The sequence below is a fragment of the Solanum verrucosum genome, unplaced genomic scaffold, assembly GCF_900185275.1.
Source record: "Solanum verrucosum unplaced genomic scaffold, falcon-dt-bn FXZP01000022.1, whole genome shotgun sequence".
Taxonomy (NCBI): Eukaryota; Viridiplantae; Streptophyta; class Magnoliopsida; order Solanales; family Solanaceae; genus Solanum; species Solanum verrucosum.
The window spans coordinates 1,763,366-1,780,858 of NW_026020086.1; the positions used below are offsets into that span (position 1 = coordinate 1,763,366).

A 17,493-nucleotide genomic window follows, 5' to 3' on the forward strand; every position below is an offset into this window, starting at 1 on the left:
TATATACTTATTTTAGAGGATTTAACGCATTGATATTTCTAAAGAATTCGAGTAATATAAATATCACCAAATCATTCAAGAATTGAGTGACTCACCAAATCATTCTAGCGTTAACAAAGCTTTCGCCATTGTTATTTTGTTCATCATTCTGATGGTCATTTTCATCAGACAAAAATAAAGACAATCACCATTTTTTGTGATATTTTTGTACAAAATAAAAAAAATGAAATTTAATTTAAAATTCAGTGAAGTAACACATGACATTAATGTGGAGGCGAGACTTGATACATACGTTATTCATAAGAAATGAAGTTTCAAATAATTTGAATCCGAAAAATCAATAGAGCAACCAGATGGATGAAATGGAGGCGCACATCAGAGTCTGATGTGATAAAACAAGTTGTAATAAATGTTCAAAGACAAGTTTTAAAGAGTGATAGATAGACAAACTATGTTGTATGAAATAAAATGTTGGCCAGTAAAAAACTTCACATTCAAAGATTGAAAGTAGCAAAAATGGAATGCTCAAATAAATGTGTAGGTATACTCGCAATAGATGAGATTAGAGATGAAGCTATACATAAGGTAGTAGCAAAAGAATTTCACATTCAAAGGTTGAAAGTAACATACTTTCTATATGTTTAATTTAGATATCTTTCGACGAATTAACATAAAAGATCTTATATCGATAATTTTATATGTTTCGGTGATGTTGTTGAATTTTTTTTATTGCATTATCGATTCTTAATGATTTGAAGTATTTTCTTATCAGGTTAACTGATAACCCGATACTAAATTAAATAATTATATTTTACACAATTTGGCATATAAAGTCTTTGACTTAAAATTAGTTTCGTACTTTATTTCAAGTTATCTCAAATTTTCGATTATTCTACGATGGTAACAATGTTTGCTTTTGAACAATATGCAATCTGTCAACTCATGTACATGATTTATTTGATTTGTCACCTTGTTTCTAAGTGATTTTCAATGATTTATTTTTTGTGTCAAATCTTAACAATCAAACCGATAATGATCAGTAACCATAAATCAATATTTTAATCGTTCTACAATGATTTAACATATCTTAATCAAATCGATAAACTTCAAAATTGAACCAAATCGATGTTACGCAACTTTGATTCTTGAACCACCTACCCCCAAACCCCAACCTCATTTTCAATTTTCTTTTTTTCCAAGTTTTGTGCCTTTCAAATTACAATCTCTTTTCTCTCTCTGTCCTTAGTTGAAAAAGTCCACCACTTGTGCAATTGCTCTTCACCTTCCTCCATTTTTCTTCCTGTATAAATACCTCACCTTTCCCACTTCTCCCATTGTCCAATTCTTCTCAAATCTTGAAAAAAAAACTCCATTTTTTTTCACATTTCAAGAATCAAAGATCAAAGATCAAAAATCAAGAATCTTTCTGTATAGACAACATTGTATTGTATATACCATGTTGTCTTTCACCCCACTTCAATCCAAGCCAACCCCAACCTCCAATTCAAATCGTTTCTCTAATCTCACCAACCCCACTAGCAGCACCAGCCGCCGCCGCCATTTCTCTGTGTCTTCTCCATCAGAAGTCAGCCACCACCGTGGCCGCCGTAGTCTGAGTATCAAAGCTATTGATGCTGCACAGCCATATGATTATGAAGCATTGGTGTCAAATCAATATGCTCAGTCAGGTAGGCTAAAAATTGCCATAGTGGGGTTTGGTAATTTTGGTCAGTTTCTTGCAAAATCCTTTGTTACTAAAGGTCATGTTGTAATGGCTCATTCAAGAACAGATTATTCCCAAATTGCTAATTCTTTAGGGGTTTCTTTTTTTTCAAGATCCACATGATCTTTGTGAGCAACACCCTGATGTTATTGTTCTTTGTACTTCAATAATCTCAACTGAAACTGTTCTTAGGTCATTACCAATTCAAAGGCTGAAGAGGAACACATTGTTTGTTGATGTTTTATCTGTTAAAGAATTTCCAAAGAATATTTTTCTTCAAGTTTTACCTACCCATTTTGATATTCTTTGTACTCATCCCATGTTTGGACCTGAAAGTGGTAAGGATAGTTGGAAAGATTTGATCTTTATGTTTGATAAAGTTCGAATTGGTGAAGGGAGATCAAGAACAGCAAGGGTTGACAAGTTTCTTGATATATTTGAGAAAGAAGGGTGTAGGATGGTGCCAATGACATGTGCTGAGCATGATAAACATGCTGCAGGTTCACAGTTTATTACACATACAATGGGGAGGGTGTTGGAGAAGTTGGGTTTGGAGACAACTCCTATTAATACTAAAGGGTATGAGACTTTGTTGAATCTGGTGGATAATACTTCTAGTGATAGCTTTGACTTGTACTATGGGCTGTTTATGTACAACAAAAATGCTATGGAGGAGTTGGAAAGACTTGACTTGGCTTTTGAGGCTTTGAAGAAGGAGTTATTTGGGCATTTACATGATTTGTTGAGGAAGCAATTGTTTGGGAAGGCGGAGGAAGCAGGACATAGGCGTGTCTTAACCAAGTTGCCGAGGAATGGCTATGCGCTGCCAGCCCCTTCATCGGATGCCGTTAAACCTGAGAACAACTGAGGGAATTCTGAATCTTGGTATGTCTGCATTTTTTGTTGGTGACCTCTTGCTTTGGGATTCAAAGGATGTATTATTAACACAATCTTTAATGTGGCAATTCAATAATAGCATCCTGTTGTTTATCCTGCTGTTTAATGAGAAGATTAAAGAGAAGCACTAGTTCAACCTTAGAGTTGGGGTTAGGTGTTGAGTTGTAAGATCATCAAAAGAACTATATTTTGACCTGTAACGTCATCCTTTTGATATTTTAGGAACATTTGTGGTAGGAGAGTGACTTTTGATGTGATTACATATCAGATGTTGAAGAATGTAGTTTAGGATGGAAATTCAGTTAACAGTTATCTATTTGTTGCTGGATAAGCTATTCTATATCTAATGTATTTATGTTTGAAGAGGAGAGTTATGTGTTAGAACATGAAATCTTATGCTTTAAGCATGAAGTGTTTCTGCTAGTCATATACATTTGATGTACGATACTTTTTTTTGAAATAGGTAACTTACATTTGATGTACGATACTTGATTACCATGATGTTCTCTTATATCGAATGAGTTTCCATATCGCATTGTTTTCTGCACATACTAGTCAACTTTATGTATACGCTAGTCTGGAGCACTATTTGGCAATTCAACATCCATGTGAAGGCAAGAGAAAATGTTGGACTAAATAGTTAACAACGATGAACCATTGTTATAGTGATTAGTGTCCAAGCTCATTGAGGGAAAAGAAAAATGAGTTCTGATTTTGCATCCTCATCTCCTTGCTAGTAAAATGATTTAGTCTTTCAGGGAGCAAAGAGAAGAGAAGATGTATCAATATCTTCATAATTTGATGTGTACAAATGAGGTTCAGGCTCTAATTCCGGCGGATTATGTTATTTCTTCCCGTCTACCTAATCCTTGGAATAGTCGAGCTGTGTGCAAGCTGTTTTAGACACCACTATCATTGAAAAAACTTGATGCATACAACTGCCGCAACTAATTTATACGTATCAAATACAATACACTTGCATTCCTTAAATATGATGTCCAAATTTGGAACTTACCACTTCTAAAATTAACACATAACACTCACACAATTTCAATCATTCCATTCATTCTCCATGTGACATCTTTCTCGACTAAAGTTTGTTGATTTGTTCCTAAACTATTTATATTCGAAGGTACACTTTGCAGCAAGCATCTCACATAGTTAACATATGCTTTCTTTCCTAATGAGAGCAGAGTGGAAAAGCTGATCTACTCTTGAACCCAGGGGTTTCTCTTCTCAGCTGAAAAAATGATGCAAAAATTAAAAAAATTCTTGATTTATATTGGCTGCAAACAATTGAGATATCATGCTTCTGGTAGTTGCTGCATGATGGTTTGTTTCTTCATTTGTTGGTTTCTCAACAAAAAAGATCAGAAGGTGATAAAATGAAATAGTTGTCTATCTTTTTGTTGTAACATATATTGTTCATTTCCTTTTTAAGCTTCCAGATTACCTTTTATCTTCTTCAAATGTTGGAGGCAATCTTATGATCTAGTACATGATACTGATTACTATTTCGTCATTTACAGTAACATAGCCTCTACTAAGCGTTTTCTTTAGGCATATAGTTATAGTTCCTGAGTTGATATGTCAATATTTGTTTTGTCAGCTAAAGAGAATTCATCTCATTTCATACAGAGTCTAAATCCCATTTTTCCAGAAAAAAAGGCGAGTAGCTATTAGAGATCCCATTAGATGTCATCACTTAATGGATACACTCATTTGACTTCACTAAATATATTATGTATACATCAGCTAAAGTTATTATTATAAAATAGTGAATATGTAAGAAAAATTGTTGCATCTATTGCATGTGACTTTGAACTGGCACATGTTCCAGATTGGAATCTTCACCAGAACAGTGTCACTGCAAAATGCATGTTGAGGTATGCTTTTTTGTTTTGTTTTCTTAATTCTTAAATCATACAGAAAAGAACAAGGAAAAAAATGGTATACCTTGTCTGGGGTAATATTTTGGTGGAGAATGTGGATTTCAAAATTAATGGAAGTAAAAGCATAACAAGACATTATGAAAAGTAACTACAACAAAATAATATGATAATTGAAGTATAAGAGACAACATATAGTAACTGAAACCAAAGGACAAGAAACTATAGGAGCAATACTACAACTACTACTTCTAGCTCCCTAAACTGGCTGTTGCCCAATGCATGCCCCTTGTTGAAAAGGTCACTGAGATACTGAGATGTTGGTCTGCAAAACTTCTTTCGTATGCAGGCAGACTTCAACTCATAAAGGCTGTAGTGTTTGGAGTTCAGACTTGTTGTCCAGGTTTTCGTACTACCCAAGAGGATCATGAAGCTGATCAATGGTATATGTAGAACCTTCGTATGTAGTGATGTTGTGCTATCTAAAAGAGCCCGTGTGTTCCAGGAGAAAATCTGTCTCTCCAAAGCAGCAGGGGGACTAAAGGTCATGCATCTGATCTCCTGGAACAGAGCTGCAATCCTGAAACATTCATGGGCTATAGCAGAAACATTGTTCATTGTGTGGCTGGCAGTGCAAAGGAGGTTTGCTACTGTTGTTAGGTTGCTGAACTTTGCTATACAGGTGCCCGCTTCTTGTGTGTTTCGTGACATGGCTGATGAGACACTGGACAATCTCTTTTTCTCCTGCTCTGTCACTGGATCATTGTGGCAAAGATTAGGCATGGGTAGGTGTTCATAGAGCTACTGGTAGCTGGGCTGAGGTGGTGCAGTGGATGAGCTATTGGGCTAAGAAGAAGTTTGGAACTGGTGCTATTCTGAGCTGCATCTTTCCTATGCTTGTAGCCACTATCTGGAGGGACAGAAACAGAATCAGGTTTCAAGGAGGGTTACAATGCTGACAGGGTTTTGTAGGAATATTGCTATCCATATTCACATTAGAGGGACTGAGCTCAAGCACTGTCAAGCTGTCCTTGGCAATCTCAATGCCATTCCCTGATTGTTGTGAAGAAATACTTAGTTGGAGTGCAGGAAGAAACTATTGGTTGTTCCTTATTACATTTGATGTTTCTTGTTTTGGTGCTAGTACTCTGTAGTTAGGCTTCATGTAATGTTGAATCTTGTTCTATGACTACTAGTATGGATGGATATCGAGAGAACGCACTATTACCTACTAGTACAACTGATATCTGTTGTAAATGGAGATAGTCCAACCGTATCTGCTGATTTTAGTTACGCTTTACTTGACCAAGAGTCTATTGGAAACAACCTCTCTACCTTCACAAGGTAGGGGTAAGGTCTGCGTACACACTATCTTCCCCAGACCTCACTTGTGAGGATTACATTGGGTTTTTTGTTATTGTATAGTATGAGTCTGCAGATAAATAAGGATTAGTATTGTTATCAGAATTCTGTGTCCTCTTGTTTTATATTAATGAGCTCATCTCATGAAGTTGACATGTACATGCTGTTTCTTCACTTCCATTATTGCTAGTGGCAACTCATTTATGAATTTCCATATCCAGGGACCAGGAAGAAGTTCACATGCTAGCCTGCCAAATATGGCAGTATGTGCATCACAAGTGCTACAGCCAAAAGATACCTGCTTCTGGCAAAATGGTGTGAAATTTGAGGGAGGTATATAAGTTTTGAAATGACCATTTTGACCTTGATGGAGCGGAATGGATACTGAGAATTCATATAGTCAAATTCCAATTAGTTAACATTGAGGCGCGGTTGATTGATTGATACAGGAAGCTGTCCCAGCCTGAGGTTGTCTAAGTTCCCAAGTTAGAAATGTTGCAATCTTGGTACAAAACTATGCAAAGTATAGCTGTAGCAAGCAAAACACTTGTCACAAAAAGAATAGGATTTTAATTTAAGATGAGTTGTCGGAATTTGAGACCTCTAGTTGAGAATGATGTGATCCTATCCATTTCATCTTATCTTTGAGTTCAAAAAGACTCAGGGAGAGACAAACTCGGGATTTGAGAGTAGCAAGGGACATGTGACTGCAAATTATAAGATCCTTTTATTTTAAAGAAAGACAAAGTTAAAAATGAAAATCAAAGTTTATTTATATTTATTCAATTTAAACAAAACACATATTTCATATTGTACCATATATATCTCTTTATTCATAAACAATTTCTCTACCTTACAATGCCTTTTCCAACTTCACTTGTAAGATTACTCGTATATTTATATAAATCTCTTTTTAGCCGAATAAATCAAAGATAATCAAGGAAATTTTTTTTTTTTTTAAAAGGGGAATATTCCAAAAACTGAACCATAGGTCAAATTTATGCAAATTATTCATCTAATGAGAATCTTCCACGTGGCATTGAGAAGATCCAACAAATCAGATTTCTTGATTAATTTGGGGCCTCAAATTATTTAACTCCGTGGCAATATCAAGTCCTCACTCAAATAGAAGCATTGAAAAGTAGAAAAAAGAAAAAGAAAAAAATGTGGAAAAATAGTAAAAAATTGGTAGAAGCAAAATTAACCAATTAAATTGGAAATTGAGAAAACCCCTCTTTATTGATTGATCTATATTTCAGAAATGTTGAGTTTAAAAGCAATAAGCTATAGTTTTTGGACTTCCTTTTCATTTTTCAAGAATTCTTGAAAAACCCAACAATGGCTAAACTGACAATAAGAGCAGAAAACAGTAGTTTCTACCATTTTCCTCACTATGGAAACCATAAAGTTTCAATCTTTAACAGTTCTTTAAGACCCCAAAGGTTGAATCTTTTAGCCCAGAAGCATATTTTGAAGTTGAGAGTTTCTTGTAGCATCACAGAGAGGCAAAAAGAAGAAGCTGCAGAAAAGCAGAGAATAGTTAAAGGGTTGAAGTTGAATGGTGAGGTGGGGAAGAATGGGGGATTGATTTCAATTTCTGGTGATGAATTGGGAGAAGCTGGAAATGGGGATAAAGAAGTTGGTTTTGAATGGGGTTGGCCACCATGGAAGAATTTACCTCAGAGATATAAGCTTATTGGAACTACTTCTCTTGCCTTTGTTATATGTAACATGGATAAGGTAATTACATTCTTTTCATGTAACATATTGTGAGATTTTAAGGGTTGTTTGATAGTTGGTTCGAGTTATGCATTGGTTCAAGTTATGCATGTATTAGTAACTCAGAAATTATTTTATGCAAGTAGTTTTTATGCAAGGTTTTAGTTATTCCACCTTCTGTACATAGATTGTCTCATAACTTATACATGTATTAGTTATGCAGATTTCTAAATTACAAACCAAACAGCCTATTAATTTCATGCATGAATAACTTATCTCCTAATCAGCTATCAAACGTGATATAACTCACCTCCAAATAATCTACCAAACGACCCCTAAAAGGTTAGCAACTGAGATATTTGCTGCTTTGTGACATTTTTTATATTTATCCTTTGGAATGAGTGGAAGCTAACTTCCCTATGGATATAGAAGTTTGTTTCAGCTCTTCTTTTTTATATATTAGTAATATCAACTTATAACTCATAATTAATGAGCTGTTGTTCTTTTGGTAAGTTGACTCTAGAATTTGGTCTTGTTGAGAGCTTTCCATTATGTTGTCAGTGTGCAAGTTAATTGTCGTTTAGCTTCGTCTTAAGAGCTAGAAAATTGGTATTTAAATTGCCTTCTAATCGACAGTTGGGATGATTAATTGAGAAAGGAATCTTTTGCTGAACTGAATTACAAAAATTCTTGTGGGAGTGCATGGATACCGGAACATATTTTTTTCGGGTATCTCCTGAGGCCTGACAGTGTGTTAGTCAACTTTGGGGTAGCTCAAGTTGTGGTGCAACCTTGAAGTATCATGACATATATGTACGGCATGCGAATTAGCAAAGTCAAAGTTATCACTTCTGATCTTTGACTAAAGCTCTCGTAAAGTTAGTACAGATTATAGGGATGTAAGTAGCAAATAGGGCAGATCACCATGACTTTGGTACTTGAGTTATCACTATCTATATTCCCTTAGATGTTGAATTCCTCCTTCCTTTGCATATTTGGTGGCCCGATGCACTTCTTACACCTCCCGTTGGTGGTGGAATGCAGAGTATAATACATCTCACTAATGTTACAACATTTATTCAACGTGCATTAGAAAATGCAATATGGAAATTCTGAAACAACAAATGCTTATTTTTTGGTGCTCTTGTTTTCTATTGGCACTGGTTAGCTCGTTCCATGTATCTGGAATTAAATACAACATAACAGGAAAAAAAGGTTTCATTCAAGGTTAGAAGTTGCTTTTAGCATTTCTCTTGTAGGCTCTGGAGGAACTTCTCATGGACCAGAGGGTAGAATGTAATCATGCAAATTGGCATTACAAGCATAACTTCTTTTGTTTCTTTCGAAGTATTCTTCTTTACAATAATATAAGTTTGATAATTTCATTTGCGCTGATGTTTATTTTACTGATAGGTCAATTTGAGTGTTGCCATTATTCCAATGTCGCATCAATTCGGGTGGAATTCATCAGTAGCTGGATTGGTCCAGTCATCTTTCTTTTGGGGTTATGCATTAAGTCAATTGCCAGGCGGGTGGCTTTCGAAGATATTTGGTGGGAGGTAAGTTTAGGATTGTCATGTTTCTGGTGTTGTGCGGTAGATAAGAATCATCCTAGTTTCTGATTGTTGGATAGAAGTAATGTATCTATAGTGTATATATCCTTTTTACAATTGGTGCTATAGTTCATAGATTCACTATATTTCTTTTAGCTTTAAAATGCTGGATCCCTCTCTTTGTTTATGGTATGCAGAATAGATTGGATTGTTTACATGGAGTGCAATCCTTATCCTAACTGTTCAATCTTGAAATTCATCATTTCTGACCAAACAATTTTTTGTGAAGAAACAATCCCGTAATTCAGCAAATGAAACTTTGTTCCTTAGAAGCCATCAACTTTACAAAAGATCTTCCAAAACAACAGGGGAGATAGAGCATGCCAAGTATTACTTCATCATTCATCATGCTTATTTGATTTTTATTTTGTTTGCAGTCGAGTTCTTGAAGTTGGAGTACTAGTCTGGTCTCTGGCAACAATGTTAGTTCCCTATCTTGCAGGGTTTATGCCTGCACTCATCTTTTCAAGGATCTTGGTAATTCGGTCTTTGACTTTTCCTAGGATATTTACGAACTTAAACACTGTATTTGTATCTATGTTCACCAAAGAAGTATTGTTGGTTATTTTGCCTTGCTCCCAAAAACTGATGCTACCTCGTTCTTAATAGCCATGGGGAATTACTAATGCATTCTTCTTCCTAGACTTATCATTTCATATTTTTGTTTTCCCCAAGTGTAGGTTGGGATAGGAGAAGGAGTTTCACCATCAGCTGCCACTGATCTGATTGCCAGGTATGTCTGAACTGAATAATTACTCAGACACATGAATCTGGATGATGGTTTATTATCTTTCACCTGCTTTTGCATGCGCCAAATCACCCCTTTACTAAGGAAATGTTTGTTATCTTTCAGCCAATGCTTCAAAAAAGTTTCTCTATGTTTCTTCTTGTATCTTTTTGTCAAATATAAGGTATAAAATGTTATTTTCTTGAAATATATTGTGCCTCTGAATCGTACTTTGAAATATGACCAGTTTGTATGTCAGTGGGTTCAATTAGTTGGTGTAGCTGAGACAATGCTAGTCAAATGTCAATTCATTTTCGTAAAGCGCTATATATTACACAATAGTATATTTAAAAGGTGAAAAAAAATTTGAGATACAAATTATAGATTGTGTTTCAGAGTCTGAAATTTTAAAGGCAATACTCGAATGCTTATCCAATTATGTTATTAACGTCATCTTTTCTTGCATCATCTGTATCTTTAGTGTATGTATTTCATTTACCATGTTTATTTTGTCACTAAATGTTGTATACAGGACAATACCATTGGAGGAACGTTCTCGGGCAGTATCATTTGTTTTTGGTGGCTTGAGTTTTGGAAGTGTTACCGGGTATATTTAATTGTCAAGTTAATTATTGGTTACGGTCACCAATAGATTTAAATATCTTATATTTTTTTCTATCTATCAAGTGCATATGTCGTTCCGTGTAAGATTAATATTAGAATTCAGGTGCGGAACTTAGTTTCTAGACTTTAGCTTGTCAAACATATACCAAAGAGTTGATGCCTTTCATCAATGTAGACATGCTTTTTAGCAACCTTTCTTAGCTCCTTGTCTACCTTTGTTTTAGAACTTAAAACCACTGTCTCATTGGTATGTCCATGTGTAGATTCTTCCTTTACTTTCTTCATTAACTTAGACGGCTATGCTTAACTCTTTTTGTTCTGTGAAAGATGGGGCACAGTGGAAGAAATCAACGTAGGCAATACCAATTAGTAGGGAATGTGTTCTAGCCATGTTAGTATGTTAATTTTAGGTCCTATACTTTCTAGGAGTCTTTAAACACTATCAGTCATATTAGAGATTCTTTTGATTGGCAACGACTTATTATTGATCAAGTTGATTTCTATGTCAATAGAAAATATAAAGAACTTCTAATAATTTTTATTTCGTACACTGTTAGCCTGAGATGAATTTAAATAAAGAAACATGGTCAGTGTGGATTCATATAGAGACCCTAACTTGTTTGAGATTGAGGCATAGTTGTTGTTGTTGTGTTGTTAAGAAACTCTATGAGATTGAAGATGGAACATAATGCCTCAAACACTCTGGGTTGATAACCTAACTTCAGACACACAGTTGTATCATCTACTCACTTTCGTTTTCACCTTTTTGTTCCCGTTGTTTAGGCCAGTAAAATGTTCAGCTTAGCAGGGAAAGGCTTGCATTTTTCCTCCGGACCAGAACATCATAGACAACCTAGGTTTATCATGTCAGACAATTCACCAATCTAGGTGGTATTTACTTCCAATTTGTGAGATTTTATCAGTATCAATAATGACTCTGACAGTCAGCTGCAAGACGTCGTACCTCTATTGTATTATTTAGCAAAAATCGTTGCCTTCAGTTTGACTTGATTTCTAATAGTTTCTCCCTAGGGCTTAACTTCTAATTAGAGAATGTGATACTATACCTAATTATCTTTGAGGATAACGTTCAGCAGCAATAAATTATTCTTCATTTATCACATGAGCTGTAAAACATTTCCCTATTTAAGCAGGTCGGCGTCTTGCTTTTACTTTTTATGTTCTTAATAACTGCAGAAAGTGCAAAACGCATCAAGGAAAAGGTGCTAAAGCAAATAGCTGGTCAATTGTTTAGATTCTGAAGTTTGTAATAAAACCTGCACTAAATCTAACAAATTTTCAGTATAAATTCAACGTCATGTTTATGTGAAACTCATTTTTACTTCAATACTAGATTCTGTTGAAGTAGTTTGGTGATTGTCTAAGATTTTCTGAATTTGCAGACTTCTGTTGGCTCCTCCATTGATCCAGAACTATGGCTGGGAGTCTGTGTTTTACCTGTTTGGCTTTCTAGGCATAGCTTGGTAAGTTGACCTCCCTCCTTCCTCCTTCACCAACAAATTTTTTTTAAGTAGATCACTCTACACCCCCTAAATGTTGACAACCTATTTTTAAGTGCTACCTATTTGTTGTTGTCATCCCCATCTTTTCGACACCACTTACAGAATGTTGCTACTCTTAGTTGAAGTTTTCCTTTCCTCTTTTTGTTAATCCAAAACTCCAAAGATGTTGAAGATAATTTTCCTTCCTTTTACTATGCTTTGATTTTTTTGGTTTCTGGTTTCCATCTTGAGCATTATTTTTGTTGTTGTTACTGTTCCACTTTTGCGTATGCTTTGTAATGAATTCTATATTAGTTGTCATGCCTGATTTACTTCTATATTTCATCTTTTAAAACTGTTTTGCTATGCGTTATTTGAGTTGAGGATCTTTCAAAAATAACCTCTCTTCCTCCACGAGGTAAGGGTAAGGTCTGCGTACATTCTACCCACCCAGACCCCCCACCTTGTGGGATTACACTGGGTATGCTGGTGTTGTTGGTTTTCATCTTGAGAAGAAATTACCTTTTGAGTTTCATTATCCCTAACTTAGTTATTTACAAATTAGAACATTTAAACCAATTCTAACTTGATATGGTTATCTTTGCATATTTCAGGTTTTCGGGATTTCAATTGGTTAAAGAAGATCGGCCCTGGTCTTTCACAGAACCCATGTCGTGTGAGTAGAGTTTCTTGTTTCCACCGCCTTGTTGACATTGTGGTAAAATCTGATCTAGTCGAGTACTGATAGTATTAACTTAAACTTTTTCTGCTTTTGTATTGCTTTGGACTGTGTTTCTAATTGCGCAAGCAATATGTTTTGCACATTTACAGGGCCACCGTCTTTTTCTAGAAATAAATCATTGGGAGAGTTGGGCACCTCTCTAAAGGTATGCGTACAGAGTTCATTAAATATCTTTTGGCTGTCAGAACACAATTTATAATAGAGAGGTTAAACTAAATGTAACACTAAGTAGAACTGGAATAATCTTTGAAACTCTGGAGTCCCCGCAAGCTCTGGGTGGTGCTATTTTTTTCCGTGTTCAATGTCTAACAACGTCAGGCTCTAATTTTTGCAATGACTTCATTTGGTCCAGGGAAAAAAAACTTATTTTGGATTAGTGCATTAATATTGAAACTTTTACCAATTGAGCCTTAATTGTAGGATGTGCCATGGAAGGCATTTTTTAGAAGCAAGGCTGTATGGGCAATGATATATACACATTTCTGTGGGAGTTGGGGCCACTATACTTGCTTATCTTGGCTTCCTACCTATTTCAGGTAAATGTTGCCATGATTGAGCTTAGTCTTACAAGCTTTTCTTTGTAATGTTCCATTTTTCTTGTTTGTGACGTATATGCCATGGTTCATAAATGACAAATATTGAGAATGTGTGATCATGTTGAATGAAAATGATAAAAGACAAGGTACGACAATAATTGTTCATTAGGTGCTATAAATTGGATGTCTGCAGATGTCAGTTTTACTGGTCCGCCTATCAGCTTCGAAGTCCAATTAAAATTACTTACTTAGAAAGCTTATAAAGAACAAAGCCGAAAGAGAAAAGTTGAAAGTAAGGGTAGTAAACCTTGACTTTATAGTACATGGTGCTAAGTCCAACAACGGTGTAAGATTGCATCATGGAAAGGTATCCAGAGGATTCAACCATTTTTCTTTTCAAAGATGTTTTCTCCATTTTGTTATGAAGGCTGCTCAGTGTTGGTTCAAGTAAAAGCGCAAGTAGATATCTCCGATTTATCGTAACTAATTAGCTATGGTGATAAGCAACTTCCTCAGCTTATAGAGTTAAATTAGCAGGAAAAGGAATTCAACTATTTACAACAATCCATTTTTTTTTGGTAAGTTGATAAATTATACCCAATATATTTCTTGTTTGAGTTGAGAGAAAAAGTTATGTACTGTAGTGGAATTTGGATTCGGGCCTCATTTAGAACTGCGATGTGTTTGAGAAAATAGGAATAAATGTTATTAGCAAGAAAAACACTTACCGCTGAACCCATAATATTTCTGAAATTCTGGGTTCAACATGTAATATTTTCTTGAAGTTTTAGTAACTTCTACATGTATATCTATATCTATATCTGTCGAAAATAGTGGGTTTGGTCGAACCCGTTGTTTACATGCTCCATTTTCCACTGCACAGCCATGGACCCGTGGTAGTGTCACATCCTACTTGTAATTGTTAAATTACTTTAACTCGTCTCCTATTGTGAGACATATATATCGGCTGCATTTACATTTTTATTTTAAAGAAAATGTTGTGTTTTGTAAAGCTTGAATTTCCCATTTGCATCCCCTGCAGTGAGGAGCTGAACCTTAATCTGACAGAAGCGGCATGGGTAAGTCTACTGTATCTTTGCTTCCCATGTATAGTTGCTCTCCTCATCTTCACGTGTCTGTCTACTCTCTTTTGTCATTTTGTTTCCTGTAACAATGCCTCGGCTAACTTAACGTCTACTTGATGCCCTTTTAGTGAAACAACTTACTTCATCAAGAAGACGAAAATTTAACATGAAATAACTTATCTTATGTAATTTCCATATACTTTTAGCAAGTTCCTGCCAAATCTAATCAATGTTAGACTTGATTTATCAAGACTGTTTATGCAACTAAGGATATCCTCACAATTGTTTAACTTACATTTCAGGTCTCAGTTGGCCCTCCATTAGCTTCAATTCTTGTTACCAGCATTGCATCACAATTTGCCGATAGCTTGATTTCCAAAGGGGTTGATATATCCCTGGTACTTGGACTTCTCCTTATTTCCTCTATTCCGGAATGTTATTTTTCTGGTCTAACCTTAGTTTTTCATGTCTCTTTATATCGTTCATAATATAAAACATGAGGATTAACTTGTTTGGATCATACCTTCTATATAATAACCCTTCAAACAAGAGTAGATAATGTTCAACATGTTTGAAACACGTGAGATCTTTTTGATTGTACTAGAACGAATTGCGTTCCTTGTAATTGGAAGTCACACTCTTTATGTTGATAGGATGATCCACCCTCCCCAGACCCACTTTTGGGATTGCACTGGGTATGTTGTTGTAGTTTTTCTTAATTTTTGTTTCAAGGAAGCTGCATGCCTTAGGATGAATACAACAATATTTTCTTAGTGCTAGTAGTAATGATAACTTTCACGAGGACTCTTCAAAAGTCAAATGGCTTTCATTTGTAATATTCGAGATGCTCAAATCACTTACCTACCTTATGGGAGTTGCTGGCCAAAATTTATAACCTGGTGCTCAAATGGTATAACAATATTTTAGATGGAGGGTATAATATTAGATGGGAGCCTTGGAGCAATTGTAAAGTTGTTCCATGTGACCTATAGGTCACGGGTTTGAGCTGTGGAATCAGCCACTGATACTTGCATCAGGGTAGGCTGCCTACATTACATCCCGTTGGTCTGTGGCCCTTCCCCTGACCCTGTGTGAACATGGGATACTTCGTGCATTGGGCTGTCCTTTTTATGTAGGGTATATGAACTGAATTTGTTAGATTGATCTCCTTTCAAAGTTTAATTCTTTTTATCACCTTTCACTTGCTATTGTTTCTTATAACTTGTAATATTATAATATCACAATGAAGATTGAGATAACTTGACAAGAAGGATACTCACTCTCTGTTACTCATCGGAACTAACAGGTCCGGAAAATTTGTCAAACAATAGCCTTTTTATCACCGGCTACCTGTATGATTCTTTCTTCGTTGGACTTTGGTTTGCCTCCATGGGAAGTAGTAACAATCCTCACCGGTGGTTTAGCCCTATCAAGTTTTGCTTTATCAGGTATTCTTGTTGAATTGCTTTCGGTCTCAATAGTTTTGAACTAATTTTTAAAGATGCACTCTTCCTCATCTGCTGCTATCAAATAATCTCGTCATTTCCCCCCCTTTTTGTAGGCCTATATTGCACCCATCAAGATATCTCACCTGAATATGCAAGCATTCTTCTGGTATGTATGATAGAAGACCAGCATTTGTTTTATACATCGGTGTTCATGTTTTTCGATGCAATACAAGTAAAAAGACAACATGAAAAATTCTATGCTGCTAAGTATCCATCTCTTAATATTCTGTGTAGAAGCTTGGAGTTTGTTAGTAAGGTGTTGCTTAGCTAGTTTCCATGAGACGTAGACTGATAATCTGAGCGATGACTATTATTCTGATGTTTTTCGTTCAAATTCAAGTCTAGATTATATTGGTTCCTGCTTTGAGAAACTGTACATGCAGGGCATTACCAACACTGTTGGAGCAGTTCCTGGAATTGTAGGCGTCCCTCTAACTGGTTATCTTCTTGATTCAACTCACTCATGGAGTGTAAGCTACCTCACATTCCTCCATAATGCCCTTATACGCCTCGTGCACCTGAAAATGAGTTCATAACTAACTCTTACAACTTGTTTTTGTGCAGATTTCTTTGTTTGCACCATCGATTTTCTTCTACCTCACTGGAACCATCGTGTGGCTGGCATTCGCGAGCAGTAAGCCACAGAGCTTCTCAGAGGGAGATTGACTGACCTTGTTAGTCAGCGTCGAATCAATCAGCTAGCATACATATATACCAACAGTTTTCAACACAACATTTTGTGTTCTAACCCAAAGTTTTCTCTTTTTGTATGTATAATAGTCAGGACTGATAGGACTTTTGCAACTTTAGTGAAGAGTTCCTTACATTATGTAATGTATTTTTTGTTTGATAAGTTACATAATGTAACTTTTTCATATTGTAGTTATTATATACTCAGTAGATGTATATTGAAGATCATTAATACTTGTGGTTTCATCCATATATTCATCAGTAGCTTTTCAGAGTACTTTTTAGCATTTAAAAAAAAAAATCATCCGGTGTCTGGTATCCATATTGGAATTATTATAGTATATTCATATATTATCATGATATTAAAATAGTATAATTGAGGAACAATCGCTATTTCACCAAGTCAATTATCAATCCGAGAGATTTTTAAAATCCTCAATGATACAATAATATGTTATCTGCAGGCATCGAAATAGCAAATAAGTGTGGATTGTAATTTAAATGAAGTCATGTTTTTTTTAAAAAATATTACTGAAAAAATACTTGAAATATATGATGAAAAAAAAGTCAAAAAATTATCATCAAGAAAAGAGAAACAATTACATGATAACTTAAGTTTGAGGGCAAATATTAAACTATATTTAGAGATATTGTACAATAATTACATTCATTCTACTTTAAAATCTACCTTGAGAATAATCTATAACATTTACATTTTTAATTTTTTTTTTTTTAGTATCTATAAGGAAGATAACATATTTTTCTTATTTTATTCTTTTTAGTTACCTTAGAGTATTAACAATGATATATTTTTTCTAAAAAAAAGAAAAATTAATGCAATAAATTACATTACATTGTACTTATTCTATTTTTTTT

At 35.0% G+C, this 17,493-nt stretch overlaps 2 protein-coding genes across 2 annotated transcripts; both read left to right on the forward strand.

Moving 5' to 3' along the window:
• The first annotated feature begins 1,370 nt into the window (after positions 1–1,370).
• LOC125824358 (arogenate dehydrogenase 2, chloroplastic-like) lies at positions 1,371–2,756 on the forward strand. The gene is given in 2 exon segments (XM_049503726.1): positions 1,371–1,825; positions 1,827–2,756. Coding segments are annotated over 2 exon segments (1,134 nt in total). The 5' UTR covers positions 1,371–1,456; the 3' UTR covers positions 2,592–2,756.
• A 4,387-nt stretch (positions 2,757–7,143) lies between these two features.
• Positions 7,144–16,771, forward strand: LOC125824353 (probable anion transporter 6, chloroplastic). The gene is made up of 15 exons (XM_049503719.1): positions 7,144–7,611; positions 9,004–9,149; positions 9,581–9,680; positions 9,884–9,936; positions 10,463–10,537; positions 11,958–12,038; positions 12,671–12,732; positions 12,888–12,943; positions 13,219–13,334; positions 14,377–14,413; positions 14,722–14,817; positions 15,726–15,867; positions 15,981–16,033; positions 16,311–16,397; positions 16,492–16,771. The coding sequence occupies exons 1-15, from the start codon at positions 7,210–7,212 to the stop codon at positions 16,591–16,593; spliced, it is 1,608 nt and encodes a 535-aa protein (XP_049359676.1). The 5' UTR covers positions 7,144–7,209; the 3' UTR covers positions 16,594–16,771.
• Positions 16,772–17,493: the final 722 nt, after the last annotated feature.